Source organism: Labrus mixtus, chromosome 6, assembly GCF_963584025.1.
Source record: "Labrus mixtus chromosome 6, fLabMix1.1, whole genome shotgun sequence".
NCBI lineage: Eukaryota > Metazoa > Chordata > Actinopteri > Labriformes > Labridae > Labrus > Labrus mixtus.
This window is the reverse complement of record NC_083617.1, coordinates 29534145-29551700: the sequence shown is the minus strand read 5'-3', so window position 1 is coordinate 29551700 and position 17556 is coordinate 29534145. Positions and strand designations below refer to the sequence as shown.

The following is a 17556-nucleotide window of genomic DNA, read 5'->3' as shown; positions in this document are numbered from 1 at the left end:
AGTTCAGTCTGATGCAGCAGCAAAGCAAAGGTTACTATTATTTTCCACAGTAAACTTTTCACAGCATGTCTGCAGGATAAGTGGATCATGGTGTTTGGTGACTTAAGCCTGTTAAAGAAAAGGAAAGGTCGAGGGTTACCAACAGTATTAGAGTTTATCCTCTGTAAGGCCAGGCAAAGACTACATGAGTTTAAAAAAAAACAGTACTTACATAAGGAGAAACTTTACAGATGTTTTTTTTTTCTTTTGTATCAACCATGCACACAGTACGAGATATGAAGCTAATGATGCCTCCCACACTACGTGATGGAAGGGTCTCATGTGTCCCAAAAAAGAGCAACTTTCCACCTCAGGAGATCTCATTTGACCTCACATTACAAACAACACATTAAAAATCAAAATGATAAAAGTTCACATATGATGCAAAATCCAGTTCACCATGTTTGTCCCACACTATGTCTCTAGTCTGTCTACAAACCCCCCAATGATGAGAAAAGTCCTTCCTCTCCGTCTTTTGCCTGCTCCACTTTTCAGAAAATGAGTGCTCAAACAGGCCGTTTGGAGATTTTCCCTTCATGACATCACAAAGGGCAGTAACCCCTCCCCCAGGTGGGTGACACTCCCACAGCTAGGTGTTTGTTCTGCCCTCTGAGTCTGCCTTCTCACCATAAACGATAGGACATGGAGCGAGAAAGCCAGAGAGACCCAAGCCCTTCCAGAGAGGGGGCGTGGTCAGACACAGCTCATTTACATATTTAAAGGTACAGAAACAGCCTGTTCTGAGCAGGGCTGAAATAGAGGGGTTTATAGACATGGATTTAGAACAAGAAACTTCACACATGTTTTGGGGAGACGTATTTAAACTTGTAAAAAAAGGAGGATTATATGCAACCTTTAATGTTCCAAATCACAGATATGTTTGGGAGACGTTCTTTCAAAGCTGAGTTTTCGGTGTGATTTTCACGTTCACACCGACATGGCCTTTAGTGGTGTGTTTGGTCCTAGCAGTGAAAGCTGGGAGAGTAGAGAGGTGTTCTTCGTTCACGTCAGACTCATGTGCTTTCAGGCCTGAAATTGAAAGCAGAGCAGGAAAGCTTCGATTAACACCTGGTTAGCACAACTGTCAATTCAGCAGAAGCAAATTTGAACTTTTAGCACATTGCACACTGCTTTTATTAAGATGTTTTAATTTGTTCACTTATTGCTCGCTTGTTATTTTTTTCCCGTCTTGCTCGTGGTGTCACTCTTGCCTGCAGAGAAAAAGCTTTTCGTACCCTGCAAGAAGCGCTGAAGTGTAACTACGAACACTGGCAGATCTGGGAGAACTTCATTACCGTGAGCATTGACATCGGGGACTTTGCCGAAACCATCAAGTCCTACCACCGTCTGATGGAGCTCAGGGAGAACTACAAGGACACTGAGGTAAAAATGTCATACATTTGATTAGAGATAGTGGTTTTTATGTTACACAAATTTTAAACTTTGCTATTTTTCTTATAAAATAAATAAAACACAGATACCTGTTGGGATATCACATCATCAGGCCCTAGACACCCAATATCTGCACAAGCTATGTAAAATATATCGCAGTAGATGTGTTAGCTATCTTCAATGCCAGCTATGAGTTAGCCTATACCTAAGCTAGTGGGACTTCTGTCTGTCTGAATATCTTACATACCTCCGGTTCACATATTTAGGGTAACTTGTGAAGGTTTTTCTATACATTTCTATATTTGTCTTTTTCTCGGTTCACTCTACCTTGTTCACAACATTCTTTCCTCCAACTTTCATGTTGCGATCAGTGGCATCACTTAGATTGCGAGATGTAAAAGCACATAAGTTGAAAAGGTCAGCAGCAGCCTCCGAGCCTCCTGCAGACAGATCTCTCAGTAAATTGAATTTGGCTTTGCTTCTTCTCCTCCGTTTTTTAAAACTCCTCCTATAACACGAGTGCATACATAATGTAATATTGTAGATGTTCTAACAGAGACAGCTCCTTATAAGGTCAATAAGCTGTACAGTGTGATAGGGTCAAACGATGTCGACAACACTTTAACCTAAATAAAGATTGGAATCCCACATTTTACTTCTAAAGTTTGAGTTCAGGAAGGATTGCTGTGAGCTTTCATATCTTGGTGAGAAGAGTTGTATGAACTGAATCTAAGGCAACGTCAAACTTTTTCCTCGACCTGGTCACACATTTAACACAGGAATTTATAAGTTATTTCATCTCAGGAGGCAGGACATGATTTAAAAAGGACGACACATAAATGTCGGAAGAAGCAACAGAATCCACCGCTATCACAACAGTCTTTGTCTTTCTTTCAGTGCTACTTTATCGAACATACAGTAGCTCTATGGTGAATCTACTGTCTGTGTCTCTCGTCGCTCTCTCCGGCAGCTCTCTCCGGTGGCTCTCCTGTTGCTCTCTGATCGCTCTTTCGGATCACTCTCCTCGACCCCCCTCTCTGATCGTTCTTTCCAATTGCATAATCCAGTTCTGATCTCCGGTCGCTCTCCAGTTGTATTGTGATCTACACATCACCAACCCCGCCAGCATGCTCACAGTGAATGTTTCCTGAACATTACCTGCTGAGTTTAAACATCGTCTCACCCTGACCTTCACATGGAAATGTTTCTAGCAGGCTGGCAGGAAAACTTACAACTAAAGTTGGGTTGAGAGAGTCATCTCCTTATGTTCACAAATGCAACTCACCCTGAAATGTCTGTAGTTTTGTGTATTTGTGAATACCAAATACGTTTTGACTCTGATCTTGATGACAGTGAACCTGAACAGATGTGACTGCTTATAAATGGCTGAATGTATCTGAAAATAGTGCAGCCCAATTATACCAACCACTCCTGTGTTTGAGGCTTTGTAACAAAAGGACAGATGAACAAAAAGCAAAGATATTTTTATACCAGCAGGTTGATGTGTGTGTGTGTGTGTGTGTGGGTGTGTGTTTATTAAGATATAGTTCTGTTCCCTTCTCTCCTTTTCCTTTCAGTGAACCAACATGTCAAACCTTCACATTAAAGTCATTTTACTTGAAATGTTCAATTGTATCTTTATATTTTTGCTCACATCTGTTTCACACTTTGAAATGTCTTTCTGCATAAATAGCAGCGTCACTCTGCCTCACTCAACTGCATAATCAGATCACCGTCACATTTTTAGAAACAATATTTCTGCCTTATTCTGTTTCATATTTTCTTTCCTTGTGGTTGTTTTAAGTCCAGGCCCTGAGTGTGGGAGGGGGAGCAGAGGTGGTATAGGGACCACCATGAATTCCTCTCTTATGGAATGCATAGAGGGCCGGTGACAGACGTGCTTTGACTGGCTGTTAGATTTCAAAGGAGCTGAGGGTCACATGGCTCAGCTTTGTGCCTCTCGGGGTTAAATGAGATTCACAGGAACCTTACAGTCACTCATTCGCAAGAGGGGGGGCAATAAAAAACAAAATCCCTCGAGAATAAAGTCTCTTTTCTACATTGTTGTGATAGAAAAGTAAAGTTTGAGATGAGCTTCACGAGCTTCACAGAAGATTCTGGCCGACCATTTCGCTGTCCGACTTTCCTCACAACAGACAGGATATTACTTTTCCACTAAATTTCACACTCTTAACTGGATCCAGCAGGAATCTGAATAAGTCATCCATTCAGAGTTCACCTCAATATGTCACTTTCACCACAGTGATTGGCAGAAGAAGGGGATGCATTAAAAAGCCCCTTCTTTAATGGATTTAATCTCGCTCTCATCCCAGGAAGTGTCACATCAAATGGAGTGACACGAGAGACACTCGGGCAGATATTACCCACCAGCACCTCGGGCCCCTTCTGCCTCCAAAATGAAGACAAAATACGGCCCGATGGGTCAGGAGCCAAATTCCAGTAGCCTGTGTTGAAGTGTGAACAGATGACATGACGTTCCAGTTAGCCTCCCAGTAGCTCACTAAGAGGCCTGACAGATGGTACATTAGTTTGTGGTGGGAGGTGGAGAACTTCTAGAAAGCAGATTTCAGCTTGAGCTCAACTCAGGAGGCCAATGCTTTTCTTAAAAGATAGAAGAGGGACGGTTGAAGGGAGAACAGGGTGATGAAAGATTGATCGTCTCAGACATTTCACCTGTGCCTCGACTCTTTTTAGGATAACATAACTCTATTCAAAAAGCCTTTTTAGCAAAAAGTGCAAGCTCAGCCGTTATAAGGTCTTTACATTCATATTGTTTCTGGTCCCTCAGTCTGTGAATTCATATTGCATTTCGGCATTGCGGAAGCACGACACAGCGGGAGCTCCACACACACACACACACACACACACACACACGGTCAGATATGCACACACACTGCGCTCCCCTTCTGGCTCCGCTGAAACCATCTCGCCTCTCTAACGCTCTGTTACTACCTCTGAAGACTCTACGGAGGGGGGGATCACTTCATTCCCCCATTATGCTTCAGCGACATTCAGAATGAAGGCGTAAACGTCACATCTTGAAACGGCAGTCTGAATAAGGCTATAGACACAATGAATGACTATTTCTTTATTTCTTAAATGTAATGATTGTGTAATTTTGGCACTTGATTATAACATTTTTTCAAAAGTTTTTTTGTAATAATTTAGCAGATTAGCATAATTACTACAAGCCAGTGAATCCAGTATGGGGATCATTTTTAATCTCATGCCTAAGCCACCCTGAGTGCTGGTGTAAGTGGAAATTTGAAGCACATTTGTGGAACAATCTTTGACTTAATTCTATGCTGTTGGTTTCTTTGCCAGCTCTAAGCCATGCTGCTGTTTTATGAACTCTAAATGAAGGATTGAATGTGGAAAACACCTTCAAATGGCGTCACAGGTATTGACTTGTGTTTCCTTTCATCTGCTCTTATGTCAGATCCTACAGATCCTGGTGAGAGCCGTTGTTGGAAACATGACGGGCAGTCATGGCGTGGAGGCAGGGACCCTTCTACCTAAACTGAAGGACCTCCTGGGGCGCGTCACTTCCCGCCACAGCAGCGACTCTGAGGTGTGGCGGCAGTATGCCCTGCTGTACGGTGACGGCCACAGCGCTGACCCTGAGGACAACGAGAAGGTCGGTGTCACCACTAGCACACCTGCTCTTCTATGTTTCACATATATCTTTACTTTTTCTTTGGGAAAGATTTACAGTCATTTGATTGACAGCTCAAAGACAAGAGGAAAGACGTACTGCCTCGGCCACTGGGGGCACCGAAATTGACACAAGTAGCCTAAAGTAATGATGAAGACCTAATGGCAAATGCAAAACCGTAAAATACCAGAACCAATGACTCGGGACCCCTCTCTGGAAATTAAAAGGATGGAACACATTTGAGATGTGGCTTGCATTTAATTATTTAGGTTCTGATCCCAAAACAATAACACCCTATTTACATGGAGGTTATTATCAACTTTGTCATCTTATTTCATGCTCTGTTTGCTGTAAACTTGAACAGTTCAGTTTAGTGTGTAAAGTCTTCACAGTTCATATGAGCCCAATCAGCCAATGATTCAATGACCCTTTGGTCAGCATGTCAGAGTGTATGGGAACAAGATGCAGAGACCTGAACAGCTGAGGGCGCTTAGAATGTGCTATTAAAGGAAGACAGTGCGATTTTTTGATCCAGTAGATGTCGCCCTTGAGCACCAGCATGAAACCAAAACAACGTGCGCTGCATTGTTGTGTTAGCATGCTAATGCTGCTGATCTTTATTATGCTCGTATCTTCACACTGCATGTAAACTTACCTGAAATAACCGTGATCAAAAAATGCTTACATGACATTCAGTTAATCAGTGAGTACAGTATGTTATTGTTCTTTTCTGTAGTCCCTCAATTAAACAACTTTTATACGTGAGGGGATGAGCCGATGTAAACATGCTATAGATACAGCTCGGAAAACATCACAGACTCAGACTTTAGACTCGTCACTTTAGACTTTAATGCTGAATATGAGCATTTACTAACCCCAACTGGCTCACATCAGAAATTGAACCTCCAACATTTTTTTTACTCTTCTTGAGACAGATTGTTGTTTAAATCAACCCAAGAGATACTTTAAAAGATTATTAAAAGCAGATATTTACAGTACCATAAAATAATTGCCATTTTCAGCTTCATTTTATGGTTTTATGGTCAAAATAAAGCTGAATATCTAAAATTGTATTAATTATTTTGACCTTCAATGATTGAAGAATGTGAACAGCATGTTGTTTGACAAATCTGCTTGAGTTATGTAGTCAGTTGAACCAAACAATCTTTAAAACCCAGAGTAAAGCGAGGGAAATTCTACAATAATAATATTTAGTAAAAGCCATGAGTGTATTTGACTTTATTTACTGTTTTTTTCAGGCACAACAGTTCCTGTCTAAGGCCCATCGCTGTGAGGTTCAGAGAGGGGGCTGGGAGAAAGACCCTGCTCTCTTTAAGGAGGTGATCCAACGAGCCGTCGATATGGGTGAAGGTGAGAGATTTTAATTATTTTAATAATAAATGTATAACATATAAATAGTACTATAATGGGGTCACCGCTAGCTTTGTGGTTAGCGCTTGCGCCTCATTTACGGAGGCTGTAAGGTTCGACCTGTGGCTCCTTTCCTGCATGTCATTTTCTCTCTCTCTCTCTCTCTCTCTCTCTCTCTCTCTCCCTCTCTCTCCCCCTCTCTCTCCTCTCTCTCCCCCTCTCTCTCTCACTCTCTCTCTCCTCCCCTCTCTCCTCTCTCTCCCCCTCTCTCTCACTCGCTCTCTCTCCTCTCTCTCCCCCTCTCTCTCTCTCTCTCTCTCACTCTCTCTCTCTCCTCTCTCTCTCCCCCTCTCTCTCTCTCTCACTCTCTCTCTCCTCTCTCTCCCCCCCTCTCTCCTCTCTCTCCCTCTCTCTCTCTCTCGCTCTCCCCCTCTCACTCTCTCTCTCTCTCCTCTCTCTCCCTCTCTCTCTCTCTCTCCCCCTCTCTTTCTCTCTCTCTCTCTCCCTCTCTCCCTCTCTCTCTCTATCTCTCTCTTCCCGTTTTCTGACTCTCCACTGTCCTCTCTCTAAATAAAAATAACACCTTAATAAAAGTAATGTGAATGTGTCGTATACAGCAGTGCAGCTGTGTATGTATAAAATAAAGAGTCTCACACTATTAGGCTTCAAGTGGTGTCACCTAGCGGGTGTCTTTCAGCTGTTCATCCAGCACCCATAATAGATAAGAGACAAAACCTCCCTGTGAAATCAAGGCAATAAGGCCACTTTCCTTTCTACCCTTGGCCGTGTGACCTTCCACTAACCAAACCAATCAGCCGAGGTTTCCCAGAGGGGCAGAGGTGATGAAAGGAAGGAGTGGGAGGGAAATAGGAGAGATGTGTTTCTGATTCCAATTTAGTTGTTAATCTTCACACTCCCCAGATGTTTTCATCACAGGGAGACACACAATGCTGAATTAAACATCAGAGGAGCAGTGAGGAGCTGGCATGAGAGGGTGGCAGTGAGTCTTTTTACCTCCCTCCTCTACCTCTCATGCTGTGTGTGTGAAGTGTGCATATATTCACACACACAGACCCTAGTGACTCCTGGTTTGCAGTAACTTGCTGACTCAGACATCGAGGTTTCATGTGAACAACAATTTAGATGTTAAACAGACAGAGCAGCATGAACACCTCATGCTGCTCTGCAAAGGCATCAAGCAGTGACTACAGTCAAAAGGGTTGAATAAATATAGGAATCTTCTATCATACATTAAAAGAAAATCAGATACTGTGTGCATTATCTTTGCTAAATGAAAGAGACGTGTTGAAAGTGTGTCGTTCCATGCGTAAAGGAACCACAGGTCAGATTTGAAGCCGGGCGATCCGGACTACAGCCTCCATACAGCCACTAGGCCACCGGCACCTCAGCAACTTTATACATTTTAATGTTATTAATTATGTTATGGCATATTGTCAGGAGCTGACACTCTACAGGGCTAGGTGTGTTACCTTGTAGTTTTTTTTCTACCTCCTCGTTAACGTTTTCAGCAATTTCCTCATTTAGTCACGTGGTCAAATAGGCAATACAAGATGTTCATACACTGGATAGGTTCTTTTTCTATCACTAACATACACCTCACTTGTTTTTTAGCCACTAAGGAAGGAAGAAAAAAACTACATGAAGTGCTGCGTATGTTTTGATCCTTTCAAAATGAAAACTGTGCAAAGTCTGACACTGTTATACTAATGCATAAAACCAATGCAGGTCTTGTTTACAGCATCCGGCTGTGAAGGGGAACTTAGCTCACCTTTTTGTTGTAAGCAAAGAAAGGCAATTCAAGCTGCGACTTATATTGTCTTTGTTTGGTAAATTCAGCCAATGAGACAGTCAACTGCTCTGTCAGACTTTGTTTACATAAAACAAACATGGCACTGGCTAATTCAATCCTGGGTAAGCCTTCCTTTTTATAAACATGGTATTATTCTGCTGTTCACACCTTGAAAGCAGGACATTGGATTCAATTAATGGAAATTAAAGACTTAATTTTTGAAGGGGCGGGGGGTCCAACAAGGACAAAGACAAAATGAAGCTCAGACAAAAAGCATTACATCACAACATTCCATACATTAATGAATGAACAGCTCACCCACACACACAGTCCTCAGCTGTTATAAATGGATACAATACAATGACATCGATTATGAATTAATTACATCCGCTAAAAAAGCACCAAAGCTGTTTTTCTTCTTTCTATTTGTAGCTCAAATAAACCGAAGATGTGGTTTCATGCAATTTAAAGCAGCAAAAGGTTGGTACAAGATGTGAAATCAATGAAAAAGAGATGCTGCAGATGTCTGAGTGAAAGAAAGAAGAAAAGAAAATCTTCATTGGACCAGAATGGACAGTTCAACTCTGACATTTTATTCCACACCCTCAACTCCAACCTCATGAGTTCATACTAATCCTTGAACAACAATTTCTCTTAGTTATTTTTATTTTGTGCTTTATGCCGTTAATAGATAGGACAGCTGAAGAGAGACAGGAAACGTCTCTGTACATGGGGCATGCAAACTAACCGCTAGGCTATCAGCGGCCCCAAAAATGCTCTTACATGAAGAATGTGTGACTTTTTGATCCAGTAGATGTCGCCCTTGAGCACCAGCATTAAACCAAAACAAACTGCTGTTTGGTGACACCTCTGCCACACTGAATCCTCCACTCTCCTCCAGCGACACACCTCCAACCCCTCTAATGTTGCAACTAGGGCTGGGATTCTTTGGGTGTCTCATGATTTGATTTCGATTTTTGATTCTTTTGGTCACGATTCGATTCAGAATCTATGTTCCATTCAAAACAATTCTGGCTTCAAAGTCTGCATACTTCAGGATCTACTCCAGTCATCTGTGAGACTGGCTGAATTTCTTGCTGCTCCATTTGGAATTCTACTGAGTTAAAGAGCTAGCATTAGCACTTTTTTTTAGTTCAAACTTTAAACAACTATTGTTGTTTTTACAGTGCAGTGAGGCTCAATGATGTGTTTTTTAGTGTTTTGGATAAGGTGCAGTTTTATGGCGTCTCTCTGACAGAGAAAAAAAACAAGTCTTTGTACCAAACTGATCATTTTGCCTATTTGAAGATTCCTCCTCCAGAACATCGTGTCAGACGTGTTGTGATTACTGGATTATATTCTGTCAGGGCGACTGAACCCGATCAAAGTTAGTCACTCCATGTGCTCGTGTTTGCAGCTGACCTACTCTGATGTTATTTTTATGTGTCTGATGTCTTTTAAAATGGATTCCTACAAGTTTAGTTAGTGACATAACCTTTTTTTTTTTTACTGGAAACAGCTGAAACATCTCTTCAAAGCCACCAGACTTTATCAACAGAATTAGTCATTTTATGACGCAGAACAGGAGAGTGTTGCCTACAGCTGGTTAGTTTGTGATGTTTTTAAAGTTTGGTCTTTCAATGGTTATTTTGGGGTCTAATAAAACATTTGTTAAACAGGCAGTGGCTAAAATAAGCACTGTCAAAGATTGACTTTGATCAGGATTTCTCTGCAGTCCTTACATCTGTTTCACAGCTGCCAGTGCAATCAGTCGACTGAAGCAAGTCCAAAAGTGTTGTGTTGTCATTAGTCATGGAGACAAAAATAGGTTTTAAAAGGTGTCAAGGTAAAACAAACAAACGTGGGGTTAACTGTTAAGTATACAGAGATAAGTGTCTCAGTCAGTTACAGTCACAGCGAAGGCAGAGAAAAGAGGCAGAGCAGGAACCAGGAGACAGGAAGCAGGCCGTTTTCCTTCCATGTGGGAGAGGAAGGCTGATTCCAAACTCTGGGACTACGCTGGTGCGTTCCATGGAAGTCTGCCAGTGCTGAAGGATGTCCAAACCCACAATTCAACCAGTCCACCAGGGGCCCCGAGTGTACTTTCTGCAGACTTCCAGATAACCCACTTTTAGTGTAAGTTTCCTCAGACTGAACTAATCGTATTACCCATAGTTCTTTGCAAATCAAAAATGCCTTTTATGATTGTAGTCTTTGGCCTGGTTATCACCATTTTAGATAGCTATACAGTCATGTATCCTCACAGACTGAACCTGATGACTGTTAACACATCATAGTGTGTCGGACTGACGCTCAGTCTATAAGGCCATAGGACGGACTTTTGGATTCATCTAAAGACCCAGCTGTTGAAAAAACACTCAGTCTGAGACCAGTTTGCAACAATTCCATAAATCATACTTTATTAATCCCACCAGGGGAAATGAGTTCTACACTCAGTTATTGAGACATGCTGAACACACAGCATGGGGCGGCTGTGTGCTCAGTTGGTAGTGTCGTTGTCGCGGTCTCTCAACCGGAAGGTCGGGGGTTCGATCCCCAGCTCCTGCAGCAACATGTCCGGTGTGTGCTTGGGCAAGACACTTAACCCCGAACTGCTCCCACTGCTTCGTCAATGGCGTATAAATGGGAATAGTTTCTTCTGATGGTGTCACTACATAGCAACCACTACCACTCCAATGGGTCAGCGTGACATGCAGTGTAAAAGTGCTTTGAGTAGTCAGAAGACTAGAACAGAGCTATACAAGCTCAAGTATGTTTATCATTTGCTCAGGATGAAATACACAAACAGGATCTAATGGACATGCACTAATAGAGAGATGTCAGAGTGATGATATGCACTATTATGGAAATATTATGATTGACAGAGTCCAGGCCAGCTGACTGCACGTTCAGCTGGCCATAAGTAGCAAAAAAATAGACTGTAACACGTTCTCAATTTCACAGTACTTTCCTGTCATATTGGTGTTTTGTCAGTAATTATTTTAAAAATGTCGCGCTGGTGGCGCAGTTGTTAGTGCACGCGCCCCATGTATGGAGGCTGTAGTCCTCAACGCCGGCGGCCCAGGTTCAAATCCGGCCCGTGTGCTCCCGCATGTCATTCCCCACTCTCTCACTCCCTGATTTCTGACTCTATCCACTGTCCTGTCTCTCAACTAAAGGCACAAAAAGCCCAAAAATAAATCTTGAAAAAAAATGTTGCACTAATAACTGCTACAGCATCAACGTATCATAAGCGCTCGTGTGTGTCACAGTTGAAAGGCAGCCGACGGCTTCACTGCTGTCCCTCCTGCGAGCGCGCTCGCTACTCTCGCACACAGATTTTAGGGCAGGTTTTCTCTAATAAAAAACATGTTTGGTAAAACAGTTTTAAAACCATCATATCCCGACAAAAGCCGAGCTAAAATCAGCATTCAAAGAAAAAAAATCACAGGAAGAGTTGAGAGTGACAGCAGGACGAAAACAGAATGGAGAAAAGTTTGATCCACAGTGACAGACAGCTGGAGGAGCTGGAACACGTTAAAGTTAAAGACTAGATCCTGGTAAAGATAAAAGTTATCCACAAAACATCTTAGCCCTTAAGAGAGCTCCTAAAGTAAAGAGAAGAAAGAAGGAGAGATTCCAGATCTATCACAGCCTCATATTAATATCAGATTAAGTAGACTCTTACAGTTACCAGCATGGTGAATAAACATGAGCACATAAATATAAGAAAAATACACAATATTTGTATAATTAGAGCTCAATTAATTAAATAAAAGTTGTAATTTAATCTTGCATCAGAATGATTCATTAGTAAATTGGTGACTAATATTCAAATCAAAAGTAAAGTTCCTGGGTCAGTGATCTTTGAAAACGGGCCACTGGCAAATTTAACTTAATGTCAACCCCTGACAGGTTTATTAGGCTGCTATGTGTACCTTTACTGTGGTGACACTACTTAACATTAGATTTGTTAAGCTCATAATAACTAGCTCTTCCCAAAGTGCTTGAATCGCCTGTTCTCGCTCTTAACTCATCAAATACCGTCTTTAACACTTAGTCAGGTAGTCAACATGTTTGATACTTTCTGATACCACTTTCTGACACAAAATCTTCATTTAAATGATATAAAGTATCAAAACATTATCAAAGCTTTAAAAAAGATACAGATCTTTAATCTTTAACCCAAAACTGCTAATAACAAAAGAGAGGTAGTAACGGTGGTCCATTTAAAATCACAGGTCAGCAAATACTAGACGTTTGCTTTGTTCTTTTCATGTCTTGTAAATATGAAAAAAATACATTTAATGTCACTCACAGAGTCGGGTTGGAGTAGAGTAGTTAGTACTGAAATGTTTCACTACTAAAACCGTGGCAATGTTTTTGTGCAGCTGCGACAGCGTGGGGGAAGGTTAGTGATATAAGATGTTATGTTCATGATGTGGAGTTACATAAGCAAACATTCTCTAATTCTTAAAAACAATACTTTGATTGTTACAACAGAGTCCGACTGCAACTCTTTAATGTTTCTTTAGATTTGTTTTCAGTGTTTCATTCTAATAATCATTTGTAAAATGTTTCTCTTTTTTATTATAAATAAAAAGTGCATTTAGCCATAAGTTTAATGTCTATCCTCCTTTTCATGTTTTCATGATTCCTTTTTGCAGCAGGTTTCTCCTGAATCCCAAATAAAAACTAAAAGCATTTTTGTTTTCGCAACTAAATTGGCAACCATTAATCTGAGGGCAGCTAATAGCTCGCTAAAGCTTCATCGGAAATGATGTGAAAGCATGAACATTATGCCCAGGTCTCCACCCAGTGCTTAAAAGGTATGAATGCTCTGCGAGAAAGCAAAAATGATTTGTGCTTGCTCGTAGCGTGATACAGAGGAAATTGGGATTACTGCAGAAACGCATCCAGACAAAGTGTTTATGGGGGTGGCTGTGGATGAGTGGTAGAGTCTATAGTCTGTCAACCTGCGGTGTGAAAGTGCTTTGAGTAGTCAGAAGACTAGAAGAGCGCTCAAGTCCCTTTAACATATAATAACTTTTTGTCCTGGAAAAGACACGACAAAGACAAAATTAGGTACATCTCCATGTCTAATCAGTTCTCTCTCTCTCTCTCTCTCTCTCTCTGTTTGTGTCTCAGTGACCATCAGTTGCGGTAAGAAGAAGAGTAACTCCAAAGAAGCTGTGCAGATGCTCTCCTCCAGCCGCCTCAGCCTCAGGAGTCTGGCCACCAAAGCTAAGGTACAGTCCACCAATGGCAGCCCACTGCTGACCCTGTAGACCACGCCCCCTCTCCATGTCATCACTGCTTTCCATGACTCATGGCTGATGTTAAGAGTGGAGTTACTGTGTTTTATGGCTCTTTTCTTGCTTCTTGAGTGTGAACAGAGCTGCTTCAGTGTCTGTGAGGAAATGCTGACCACATAATTGAGAGAAAACGTTGAGCTCAGATGTGACGACTCCTGTAAACCTACATTGAACAGTACATATTAAAGGTAGCTGTTGGTTACAGGAAATACATACAAACTCTAGATGTCAACTGTTTCCTCAGTTGAAAAAACTTAAAGTATGTTTGTTTCCTTAAAGGACCAATAAGATATCAACTGAATAAAAACACAACATGACCCAACTTTATAATCAGACATAAAGGAAACATGCTATGTTGAAGTGCTGGCTTCTCTGACAATGCAGCAGCCGGGATGTCCTCCTTCTAAGTTAATATTCCGGTCTGAAATGGTCTGTTTTTGTTTTGATCAGAGAAGGTAGCAAACAGCAAACCAACAGGTGTTACAGCGATGAACGTAGCCAATCGAACTGGTTCAGGTGTAACTGATTCTACCCGACCTAAAAAGCCTCTGCATTTATCTTATAAGCTCCACAACCAGAAACGTTGGAAATACATATTTGAGATGCTTTTGAAAACTTGAGAGAGGAAGAAACGCGGAAATGTTTCAAGATCAATGCAGAGCTGGCTAAACACTGAAGCTTCAGCTTCTGCTTTAAAGCAACCTACATGAGTGTCGGCTCTAGGGAGGAGTGGGAGGCTCTCTTCAATGTTTTGAGTTTGGACTGCAGTACACAGTAAACTGTGAATCAACAAGCTCAGATAACGGAGTGATAAGTGAATGGCAAGGGAGGGAGAAAAATAGCAATACTTCATATAGGGCTCAGATTTTCTGCTAATGCAGTTTTTTTTTTGCTAATGCTTTGAAGCACAATCATTTCAGCAGGCGTCATCTATTTCTTTGTGCCTATAGACTAACATTAAACTACCTGCTAAGCTCTAGCTCAAGTTAAAATCAAGAAAGAACAAATATTTCAGCAAGGTCAGGACTGTCATGCTTTGAGCAGAAGATCAGAGCCACTCTTCCTATATCCTGGTTTGGTTATATAGGCTGCTTCGGCCATTTCTTAGCTGCATGTCAAACTTTTAATAACGCTATAAGAATAAAGTGCAGGAATGTCTCAAATCTAATACAAAGTAAAACTGTAATATTATGTCCAGCAAAGAATACTGACAGATTGATTGAAATGATCTGCAAAGTTCAAATCATGCTCACATTTAAACACACCTTATAAATATTTTTGTTATATTTTATTATCAAATATCTATAACAGCCAAATATGTTCACACTAGGGCCAGACCGATATGAGATTTCCGGGTCGATAACGTTGTCTATCTTGGGGAGGAAAAAAATCAGATACCGATATATCGGCCGATATTTTATATCTGTGTACGATGTGTAGAGATTAGGGCTGGGCACGTTAACGCGTTATTTTCGCGTTAATTCATTAATTAATTATCGCCGACAATTATTTCATCTCGCATTAACGCAGTTTTTATTATGTATTTTCTTATTGTGAAAGTCTGTCGCTCACTGGCTTTTATTTTGTAAAATTCCATCGTGAGCGAGCCTCGCATGTTGCTTACTGCTGCGCATGTCTGCTGCGGCGCTCACAGGAAAGAGGAGAAACAGTGTTGCCAACTTGGCGACTTTCTCGCTAAATCTGGCGACTTTCCAAACCCCCTTGGTGACTTTTTTTGTCAACAGCTACTAGCGACAAATCTAGCGACTTTTTCTGGTGTTATTGGAGACTTTTTTGGTGTAAGAAACTGACGTGAAAGCACGTATTGCTCTGCAGTTACTGTCCTCAACGAGCAGCGGGTGCTGCCGTGAGCCCCTCCCCCTTCCAAAAGCTCTCACAGGCTGTCAGTCAGAGAGCAGAGAGGAGACCCACACCACTCTGCGTCCAGACTGCAACGAATGCAATAAGCTTTAGTTTTGTATTTATTTGCTTTGACTACATTGTTTAAGTTGAGAAGTACATTTACAATAAAAGTGCGCTATACACTACTTTTGAATTCATTACTGGATTTTGCGTATAACAATGCGATTAATCACGATTAATCACAGGAACTCATGCGATTAACGCGATTAAAACTTTTAATCGTTGCCCCAGCCCTAGTAGAGATAGATAGATTTAGATATACGCATTTATAGTGTTGATCCCTCAAAAGCAGTTATCAAACACTTAGATGAAGATAAATAATGAAGAAAAGATGGTCACTCAACTGGAAAGAATCTGTGCATGTACGTGCATCACAGCTTGACACTCTGGACAGTGGTAATGTTTGTTGTAGTCCATATAGCGCCCTCTGCTGGTGAAAGAGAACTGCTAGTGTAATGCAAGGAAACTCAAACGACATGCTTTTTCAGTGGTGAATAAATCCAGTAATATCGGCGATAAAATGGCCGATACCGATAGTCACTGGATATGCTTATATCGACTGGCCAATTAATCGGTCGGGCTCTAGTTCACGCTGTCAGTTTCCACTGACGATGCAAGAAGCGTGGATAGAACTGCTGCAGGGCACATGGCTCTGAATCAACTCATGGTTCTTGTAACTCTTCTTTTTGTTGACCAATCAACCACACTTAAAAACCATTTATCTTAACTTTATTGGCACTTGGCAACTTTATTGGTACCATATGTTCTTTCACTTTTTCCAAAACGTCAGAATATTAATTAAGATGTCTAATGTTTTGTCTTCTATACATGAAAACTATAAAAGATATTGAGACATTTCCTAGAAAATTACAGGATATTGCGTCCCTGATGATATTTTCAGGAACCTGCATTCAGAGGTATCTTTCATAATGGTGACTTACAGACACATATACAGTATAAGGACATTTCCACATGCAGTGCATTTGTGAAAGAGCCTTAAGTACGATTTTAATTATGTTAATGATATAAATCTTCGGTGCATTACATCTGTTTTAAAGTTTTTTTTCTCTGTGTTGCTCTGTTCCAGCAAATGCACACTGATGTGGCCACGGGTCAGGTTCACGCTGAGCTGCAGGATGGTGTTGCTGCTCTGGAACGAGTCATCACAGAGCTGCAGGAGCTGAGCGGGAAGCTGCGTGACCAATCACAGTGACCGACCTCCTGAGGAAGATCACAAGCTGTGCCTCTGAAGGAAACTCAAAGAAGAGTCAGAGGCAGAAAAACAGATTGTATAGCTGCAGACTTTAGCCGTATGCATCGTTCAAATCAAGCTTTACATGTGATCATGGAGAGTAATGGTAGCTCTGATTGGAAATGGAAGACTGGAGTAAAAGTTTTTATATGTCTATATCCTCACTGTAATGCAAACAATGACTGTAAAACATCAAACAGTAAAATATTTTTCATTTTCAATGCTTGCCTTTTCTTCTGCTAGAACTGAGCTTTGGATTATAAAATATCAGGGGAGGTTATTAAAGGACATTTTCATGCATTTGCCAACAACCAAATATAATTGTATTTGTGTTCAGTGTTTTTCTGTAACAATAAGAGTTTTGTATTTTAAGGTCATAAAATGTCTTAAAAAGCTTTATTTCAACATGTGAGAGGTGTTTAGTTACAGATGGCACTTTGACTGAGACATGTCTGAGTTGATTGAATATTCAGTCTCCATGGCATTATATGATTTCCTATTCCTTTTGGTGGATTTGCTTGGTCACGTAAATTCTTGGCTTTTACAGCAGCATTTATCAATCAGTCAATCTTTATTTGTATAGCGACAATTCATAACAAATGTTATCTTGAGACACTTCACAAAAAGTCAGCTAAAAGACCTCACTCTTTTAGAATGACACATAGGGGGAAATGCAAATTCAAGCAAGTTCAGCTTCAAGATGAAAAGAGGGAGTAAATGGCTAAGGTGAACAACAATTATCAGGCCTTTGCAGAATGTTAACTTGAGGAAATATAAA

General features: G+C 41.0%; 1 protein-coding gene across 2 annotated transcripts in view; it reads left to right on the top strand.

Moving 5' to 3' along the window:
• Window positions 1-16999, top strand: part of ttc27 (tetratricopeptide repeat domain 27) — a 102310-nt gene extending 85311 nt beyond the window's left edge. For both annotated transcript variants that reach the window (XM_061040825.1, XM_061040824.1), the window contains exons 16-20: window positions 1257-1422; window positions 4892-5089; window positions 6367-6478; window positions 13437-13537; window positions 16614-16999. In XM_061040825.1, coding sequence (XP_060896808.1) covers window positions 1257-1422; window positions 4892-5089; window positions 6367-6478; window positions 13437-13537; window positions 16614-16739 — 703 coding nt within the window. In that variant the 3' untranslated portion in view covers window positions 16740-16999. The remainder of the gene's footprint in view (window positions 1-1256; window positions 1423-4891; window positions 5090-6366; window positions 6479-13436; window positions 13538-16613) is intronic.
• Window positions 17000-17556: the final 557 nt, after the last annotated feature.